General features: G+C 37.5%; 2 protein-coding genes across 4 annotated transcripts; one reads left to right on the forward strand and one right to left on the reverse strand.

The window, feature by feature from the left end:
• The first annotated feature begins 358 nt into the window (after nt 1-358).
• LOC107493586 (thioredoxin-like 3-3) lies at nt 359-5,625 on the forward strand. 3 transcript variants are annotated; one of them, XM_021124629.2, is made up of 6 exons: nt 359-962; nt 1,083-1,184; nt 1,313-1,508; nt 4,763-4,937; nt 5,028-5,053; nt 5,270-5,625. In XM_021124629.2, exons 3-6 carry the CDS (start codon nt 1,393-1,395, stop codon nt 5,487-5,489), a joined length of 537 nt encoding a protein of 178 aa, XP_020980288.1. In that variant the 5' UTR covers nt 359-962; nt 1,083-1,184; nt 1,313-1,392; the 3' UTR covers nt 5,490-5,625. The 3 variants fall into 3 exon arrangements, with proteins under 3 accessions (XP_020980288.1, XP_052118605.1, XP_052118604.1); XM_052262645.1 differs by lacking the exons at nt 359-962; nt 1,083-1,184 and adding an exon at nt 4,084-4,123 and having other exon boundaries at nt 1,373-1,508; XM_052262644.1 differs by lacking the exons at nt 359-962; nt 1,083-1,184; nt 1,313-1,508 and adding an exon at nt 4,066-4,123.
• A 47-nt stretch (nt 5,626-5,672) lies between these two features.
• On the reverse strand, nt 5,673-8,404 carry LOC107493585 (S-adenosylmethionine synthase 3). Its single transcript, XM_016114659.3, has 2 exons — nt 8,304-8,404; nt 5,673-7,184 (listed from the first exon to the last, which is right to left on the reverse strand). Exon 2 carries the CDS (start codon nt 7,180-7,182, stop codon nt 6,010-6,012), a length of 1,173 nt encoding a protein of 390 aa, XP_015970145.1. The 5' UTR covers nt 7,183-7,184; nt 8,304-8,404; the 3' UTR covers nt 5,673-6,009.
• Between the last annotated feature and the right edge of the window lie 92 nt (nt 8,405-8,496).

The following is an 8,496-nucleotide window of genomic DNA, read 5'->3' on the forward strand; positions in this document are numbered from 1 at the left end:
TTAAGTTTAAGTCAATTAATATTTATGTACAATTTTTATTATAATTAATTATTTTATAAATTGAAATTAAAGTTTCAGAAATAGAAAAATAATAGAGATTTGTATGATGCAATATAGAAAATTGATATTTGAATTTAAATTGTACTTTACAAAATATAATTAACTTGTTCATTTTAAAAGATAAATTAAAAATAATTGATTGAACTTAACAATATATTGATAAATAATATTCCAAAATATTTTTAAGAGAGTATATTTGATTTTAAAATTATTCTACCTTCCAATTTTATCAAAATATCTATTCATATCTATCCATATTCTTTTATAAAATCCTAATTTCTAACCCTAAATCCCAAAATCCCCAAATTCATTCGGAAACACTAATTTCCCCAATTCACAAACCCTAACCCCTTACCCCCTTTCTCCCAAAACGCAGACACACACACAGAGAGGAGAGGAGAGCGTTTGAGGGAGCTGAGAGGAAGAGAGGGGACTACACCACATCGTCGTCCAGCCACCGTCCATCTCGCCATCACCGGCGTCTCACTGCTGTCGCTGTGGAGCCCGAACACCTTCGAGTTTCCTGCTGCCACCTTGGAGCCGTCGTCATCAAGAGCGTCAGGAGAAAGAGAGAGGGACGAACTCGCGACGGAGAGGGAGGAAGTTGCGCCGCGCAGCCGTGGAGCCCGTCACACGTGTCACCACCGTCGGAAGTAGAACCACGAAGAGGAGAGGAAGAACGACGTTGGGAGGAAACTGTGAGCTGCAAGCCGCTGACCGAGAAGAAGCTCTGCCTTTGTCACCGTGTTGGAGTCGTCGCTGCCAACGCCGCGCACCGCCGTTAGCGCTGCCGTTGAAGGGAGCTCGCCGTCACAGTTCAATCATCATTGAGCTTGAAGGGAGGCGCCACTGAAATACCCGACGGCAGCTTCCCCTGCGTTCCCAATTCCATTCTTGAAACTGTAACACTCTTGCTCGTGCTCTGCTTCCCGATTTTATTTCTCTACTATATTTTCATTCTGAATACAATAGTGTATGTTCCTGTTTTGTATTGTTGTCTCCACCGTCAATCTGGATCCTAGTCGACCCCGTCGTTCATGCCCCTTCGCTGCACCTGTTTCTCTACTGCTATTATTTGGAGTACCGGCGTTGATGCTATTATGAATCTGTTAGAGTTGCTATTGGTGAGTCTGATGCTACTTTAATTCTGGATTGATCTTTTCCTTGATCATTGTCTAATAACACATTTTATTGTCACTGCTATACTTGTTTCGAGTTGATTCTGGTATGTGCCCTGTCTTGAAATTCCCAGGGCTGCGATTTCTCTTAATTTCCACCCAATTTGAATCCTTTGCTTGGTTACAACCCCGATCACTGCTGTGATGATTAACAATGCTGCTATTCTGGTTACTGCCTCTGCCGTTCCAGTTGCGTGAGAGTCACTGCTGTTGCCATGAAACTAAAAGGGAAGGAAGTTGTTACGTTAAGTATGCGATTGCGACATCGAGGTAGGGGGTTTAAAATGATTTTAATTTAGGAATGCCAACAATTTAAGAATGCCTACAAGGTTTATTGAGTAACTGCAAATAGATTTAATACCTGTGAGTAATTGATTGATTATGTGAATATTGAATTGTGGCTGAAATTGTGATTGGAACGGTTGAGATTGTGATTTGGAATTGTTGATTAGTGATATTGATTGATTATGTGGATTGGGAATTGTTTGATGACCAATTGTTGTGAATTTTTTAATTTTAATGGGTTATATTGGATTTGTTGCCGTTGAGCTGTTATTTGGTATATTGTAAAGTTAATGAACTTGGTTGGTGGTTGATTTGGAATTGGTGTTGAGGGGTATTGAGGGGTTGGATTTTGAATACTAAATGGTTTACTGAAAATTAGGTTCTCTTGAAATAAAACGGCAACTTTGAAAGTGATTTAGTAACTCTATAGTGACTGAAATTATAAGAATTGAAATGTTAAGTAAATTATATTAAGTGTAATTGTGAAAATTCAATTTTTAAGGTTTCATATCAACTAGAGAATTTAGTTATGATTTTTCAAAGTTGAACTCTAAAATCTGATTTTCTGCACAATTTTAAACGAAATCAGAAAACTTTGAAAAGCTATAACTACTTACGTAATGATCGGAATTGCATGAGACCAAGCCTGGGTTAAACTTGGGGATACAAGGAACTAAACTGGTAAATTTGAGACTTTTTCATTAAGTTTATGATTTATGGTGAATTTTTGAATTGGGGATGTCAAATCTGGTTTTTCTGCAGAACATTTAACACAGCACCAACTTGATTCCTTTATTAGAAATTCTGCATTTTGAATTTTGAAATGGAACCAATTTTAAATGAAACTTTGGTCTTATTAATTTAATTTCATAAAAATTTAGAATTGTTAGAGTTGTGGTTTTAAAGATTTGGATTTTCAAAGAAAGATGTATTATGCAGTAAAAGTCAAGCTTTGTTTTTCTAAGTCAGTAACTTTGAGGTTTTATAATTTTTAAATCTGGAATGATATTGAGATGCAACCAATTGGAAATGAAAATTAAGTATGTTTAGCATATGTGACGTAAATTTCAGGGCTATCCATGTTTTAATGAGTAAGTTATGGGATTTGGAAGAAGATAAGTTCATTAAGTTTTAAAACAGAATTCTGCAGAAAATTAGTCAACTTCTAGATTATATAACTTCTTCATCAAAAATGATATTGACCTGAAACCAATTGGAAAAGAAACTTGGATGAGTGAAGTTGAACTGTATTAATTTTCAAAGTCATTGGATTTAACTTGAATTTTATATTGAATTTTGAATGTCACATGCTGCTGCTGTTTTTCTGGTTTTACGCACTATAGAGCAGTCTCGGTTTTTCCTTTATTCCTAAGGCTAGAGAAACCAGAAAATTATGATCTTTAGTTTGTTAGAAAGCTTATTTCAAGACGAACGCCTGGACATAAAGTTTGCGCAATTCCGAGTTCATTTGCTATATTAAAAACAGAAAAGAAGATAGGGTGTTGGGAATGCTTGAGTGAGAGTTATGAATTCATAAAATTAAAGATGAACCTTAGTGATATATGGCTGTTTCAATGTTGGAATTTGCTTGTTTCTGAATTGAATTGATATTGGAAAGGTTGAAAAGAGTTTGGTAAATTGTTTGGTTGGGACCCGTAAGGGTGGCTAAGTCCTATTTTTAAAAGGGGATTATGTCCGAATTTTTATAAAAGTATAAGGACTTGATCAGAATCAATATTTAAGGTTTATTTAATGATAATAACTTCAATGATTCTTTTAAGAAAAGATTATTTGGCATATGAGATTGTTGGCAAGGGCGTGGGTCTTGTCCCGCTTGCGTGTTTGCAATTATGAAAGAAAGAGAAAAGAGTAATGTACTTATTGTATGATTATCTGTTGCTTGAAGCAACCCAAGAGATGTTTGTTTGTTGCTTGAAGCAACCCAAGAGATGTCTGTTTGTTGCTTGAGGCAACCCAAGAGATATTATTTATTTATTTGTTGCTTAATGCAACCCAAGAGATATTGTGTATTTATCTGTTGCCCTGAAGCAACCCAAGAGTAATTTTCCGTTCCCAAGAGTATATTTCCTGCGAGTAGAAAGCAGAGGCTGTCTCAATAGAGCTGCTAATAATTATATGCGCATTTATTTGAACGGAGAATCGTATCCGGGAAATCGTGAACTCGTGACCGGATAAATGTCGGGAATGCAGGTGCTAACCGACACATGAGCTCATGGTCTGCACTAGGACTAGACATTCATCATATGCATCTATGTGACATTGTTTGGGTGTGTATATTATAATTGGGTTGCCTAAGTGAATAATTCTGTTTAACTGCTAATTGCTATACTTGATGTAATTGCTCTTGATTGTGTTTGAACCTCATTACTTGTGGTTGTAACTGATTGACTGGATTGTGGTGAATTGGATGTTGATTGAATTGCTTAGGCCTGAGGCCGTGATTGGTTTGTGTTTGAGGTTTAGTAAAGTATGAAAGATTAAGCTGGTTCAGCATAGACTTAATGAACCTATGCTTGGAACAAATTTTCCACCCTTTCAGTGACAGGTTTAAAGACGCAATTTGAAGCTGCGAGCGATTAGTAGGTTTTCTTTATGGTTTTAATTGCTTTCATAGAGTCTCCTCGCTCTTTTCCTTTGAAGTTTTATTTTATTAGAGGGGTAGGTGTTGTATTTGGGTTTATATGACTTCTTATGTATAAGAGTTACTATTAATAATACTTATATGATTGTTATTATTATGTGCAATGCTCATCTTTGATACATGTCTTGAATGAATAAAAAAAAAAGAACAAATTTTCTGGAATTTTCTTAAAACTAAAACGCGAACTCGATACAAAGGCTTGATAATTAAGTAGTTAATATTAGAAAAGGTCACGTAACGTTCTTTCTAGTAGAAATACCCTGACTTAAGCAAGGTATTTTGCTGGAAGGGATGTTACAGCGGACATTGACCCGCCGGTCAAAGATGTCCGGTTCGAACCGAGTCGACCGGTTTTAGGCGAGTCAAACCGGTTTTCTGCGGGCCAATTGCAGAAACGGTTAGAAGAGATACTCGGACCGGTTTAAGGTCCGGTTCAGCGGTTTTCCGGTTGAACCGGCCGGTCCGGTCCGGGTTTGATAACTATGGGTTTGATTATTGGTTCGGTTTTAACAACTAGGTTTGATATCACTCATACTTTCTTGGAATTCTGTTACTGAATTGATTTATACATCCCTAGGATTGGATTGGGATTGATTACCGGTAGGCATAGAATGGAGAAGGGCTTAAGTAGCATCACCACCAGCAGTAGCAAGGAAGGGTTACCTCTCACCCCTCATTCCAACTTCAAAACTGCTTCCACCGACGATGACCTCGCTCACATCCTCTTCAACATCAAATCCTCCAAAACTTCCGTAACCACCCCTTTCCATTTCCCAACAATCTTTTCCCTTCATCTTTCTGCAATTTCTAATATGACATATGTTTGATTATTTTTTTTGCAGGCTGTTATCAATTATGGCGCCTCTTGGTATGTTTATCTCCTCTCTGAATATGTTTGATTTATATTACTATACAAGTTATTAAGAATCAATATAATAATGGAAACTGATGTTAAGTGAACACAAAAGCAGGTAGCATCTTTTACCATTTAGGCTTACTTGATTGTTGTAACTTGTAAGGTGGTTGTGTGAAATTGAAATATAGAACAGGAGATTATGAATGATCTAGTTTCCTGGTTTTTCAGGTGCCGCGTGTGCAGTGAAATCCTCCCTGCATTCCATAGATTGAGCAATAATTTTCCAAAGCTCTCCTTCGTCTATGCAGATATTGATGAATGCCCAGAAACAACTCAACACATTCGATACACCCCTACTTTTCAATTTTTTCGAGATGGTGAAAAGGTAGATGAAATGTATGGTGCTGGAGAAGAGAGGCTGCGTGATCGCGTCTGGTTGCACTCTTGAGTACACTATACAATGTCATTTTTATTGTCAGAGTTAGGTGACATGCTTGCAATTTTCCAGTAGATGTAACATTGTGAATCATGAACAATTCAGTGAATATTCAGGCAAACCCAGTATCCAATGTTTCCATTTGAAACTACAACCATATAAACCGTCCTTTTATGAGTTAAACAGCTTGATAAATTGATAAAAAAAAAATATATCACGTAGATAGCATCTTAAGTTTACACCAACTACACGAGATTGGCTGCAAAACAATCAACAGCAGAAATGGGAAAAGAATCGGTAACGATTTAAGAAATTTGAAGTGGTAAAACCGAAAAAAAAGAGGCAGCTAATGCTGCAAACTCCTATTTTACTAATGTATCCGACTAAGAAGCATATCTAACCCTCGTTCCTCATCAAACTGTGAAACGTAATCTTCAATAAGAGGTACGCATTGAAGCTCCTTTTATTTTCTTGTTTACCCAAAGTCTGAAAGATGGCTGCGATGATAACCACCTGTAATCTGGCTATCTCATCAAGCCTTGGGCTTGAGCATCTTCACCGTCTCCCAAGTGAAATCAGGATCGTCACGTCCGAAATGTCCGTAAGCAGCAGTCTTCTGGTACCTGAAGTTGCCTCCTCTCATGAGGTCAAGATTGATGGCAATCATTCCTGGCCTGAAGTCAAAATTTTCCTTAATTAGAGCTAATATGTCCTTGTCTGGAATCTTTCCTGTTTTGTAGGTGTCTACAAAAACAGAGAGTGGCTCTGGGACTCCAATTGCATAAGAAACCTGCACAAGACAGCGTCGAGCAAGCCCTGAAGCTACCACACTTTTCGCTGCTTGCCTAACAATGTATGCACCACTCCTATCGACCTTGGTTGGGTCCTTGCCGGAGAAGGCACCTCCACCATGAGCACCCCAACCACCATAGGTGTCAATGATGATCTTACGGCCAGTTAGCCCTGCATCTCCATGGGGTCCACCAATCACAAAACGACCAGAAGGGTTGAGGTGGAAGATAGTCTTGTCATCAAGGTATTTAGCTGGGATGACAGGTTTTATTACATGCTCCTTCAAATCGCTGGCTATCTTGTCATTGGTGACAGTTTCATCATGTTGTGTTGAGATGAGGACAGTGTGCACACGAATCGGGATCATGGCTCCATTATCATTCTTGTACTCAACAGTAACCTGAGTTTTTCCATCAGGTCTCACCCATGGGCATGTTTTGTTCTTTCTAACTTCAGTGAGCTTGGCACCAAGTTTAGTAGCAAGGACATGAGTAAGTGGCATTAGCTCAGGTGTTTCATCTGTGGCATAGCCAAACATGTGTCCCTGGTCACCAGCACCAATTTCCTCAGGCTTTTTAGTCATGTGACCATGAACTCCTTGGGCAATATCAGGGCTCTGTTGCTCAATCTTGACCAGAACTTTGCAGTTGTCAGCATCAAGACCGACATCAGCTGAAACGAACCCAATGCCTCTGCAAGTGTCTCGAACTATTTTCTCATAGTTCACATTTGCCTTGGTTGTGATCTCACCAAAGACCATAACCATGTTGGTTTTTGTACAGGTCTCACAGGCAACCTTGCTCTCCGGGTCTTGCTCCAAACAAGCATCAAGGATGGCATCCGAAACCTGGTCACAGATCTTGTCAGGGTGACCTTCATTTACAGATTCGGAGGTGAAGAGAAAGGTCTCCATATCTGACATTAAATAAGGAAAAAGGGTGTCAGGTGAGAAAAGATATGTTGAAATGTGTTTAATGAATAATATATAAAACAATAATCAAAGAGTAAACAATGTACATTCTAATGCATGAAATTAACAAATATCAAATTTCTGTAGCACCTTCAAATATGTTTTAATCGATTGATTAGTGCATAAGTTGTCAGCCATTATAGCTCCATGTAAAGCCATAATGATCGTAGATAACCTTTTGGCCAAATGTCTTTGCATATAATGAAGTTATGCAGTATAACAGTTCGTGAGTTAGTTAGGAGTTGCACTTGTACAGTTGATTTGTTGTTATATCTATCATACTTTATATACATCTCAGGTCAATGAAGATGAAATTAGATTTCATTATCACATTAAATCTGTGATGAAATCATTGAATCGTATGTAGATCTACGATGTGAAATGTTTACAACAGGAATCAAGCACTGCGTAATTTTAAGTAAAGTCGACACGTTGATTTATCGTTACTCTAATGATTCTAGGAAAGGTAGCGATAGTTTTGGCTTCTACTAGCTTGCAAATATTTATTTTCAAAAGCTACTTCGTTTCATGCCTGATAAAATAGATCAAAAACCGTACAACCGATCTCTCAATTCTCTGAACTTTCACTAGAGAATTACAATTTCACTTTATTATTACTTCATGCAAGCATAATCACCAAGCAAATAAAAAAAAATCACAAACACAAAAAAAAAAGAAAGGACATATAGATCCAAATGAGCTGCAGAAATCGAGAGCCACAAATATTTTATACCAGATCTTGATAACGATAATGCGGAGCAGATCCAAATGGATTTGGATAAAGGCAATAATAACAAACGAATAATTCCGCACAAGTCCAAACAAGAAGAACCAGAAGAACAACACATTCAATTTTATGGTAAATCCTTAATAAGCAATTAAGCACTAGACCTAATCAAGACGAAAAAGAGCAAATTCTAAAGTAGACATTGTGAAATTTGGATCGAAGATCTGAAAACACTAAAGTGCAGTTATAGATTGATCATGAGTAGATGAATTCTGAAAGATAATGAGCAAGCGATGATCGAAATGCGAGAGAAACTAAGGAAAAAAGAGTTACGCACCTTTGTGCTGCTGCGTTGAGGCGTAAGTGAAACTAGGAACGTGAGGAATTCAAAGAGGAAGGGAAATGGAAGCGAGTGTAGCATTATATAGACAGACATTCTGAATATTCGCGGTAAGAAAATTTACACGAATGACTCGCTCTTTTTCTCCCCCGCTTTTTTTTTTTTTTTTTTTTTTTTTTTTTTTTTTTTT

Source organism: Arachis duranensis, chromosome 6 (assembly GCF_000817695.3).
Source record: "Arachis duranensis cultivar V14167 chromosome 6, aradu.V14167.gnm2.J7QH, whole genome shotgun sequence".
Classification (NCBI taxonomy): domain Eukaryota; kingdom Viridiplantae; phylum Streptophyta; class Magnoliopsida; order Fabales; family Fabaceae; genus Arachis; species Arachis duranensis.

Bases quoted from the DNA above. Each gene is read 5' to 3' on its own strand.
- LOC107493585 (XM_016114659.3), bottom strand. From the start codon at position 7,182: ATGGAGACCTTTCTCTTCACCTCCGAATCTGTAAATGAAGGTCACCCT.
- LOC107493586 (XM_021124629.2), top strand. From the start codon at position 1,393: ATGCTGCTATTCTGGTTACTGCCTCTGCCGTTCCAGTTGCGTGAGAGT. The intron at 1,509-4,762 runs GTAGGGGGTTTA...ATACATCCCTAG, and splicing joins TATGCGATTGCGACATCGAG to GATTGGATTGGGATTGATTA. The intron at 4,938-5,027 runs GTAACCACCCCT...TTTTTTTTGCAG, and splicing joins TCAAATCCTCCAAAACTTCC to GCTGTTATCAATTATGGCGC.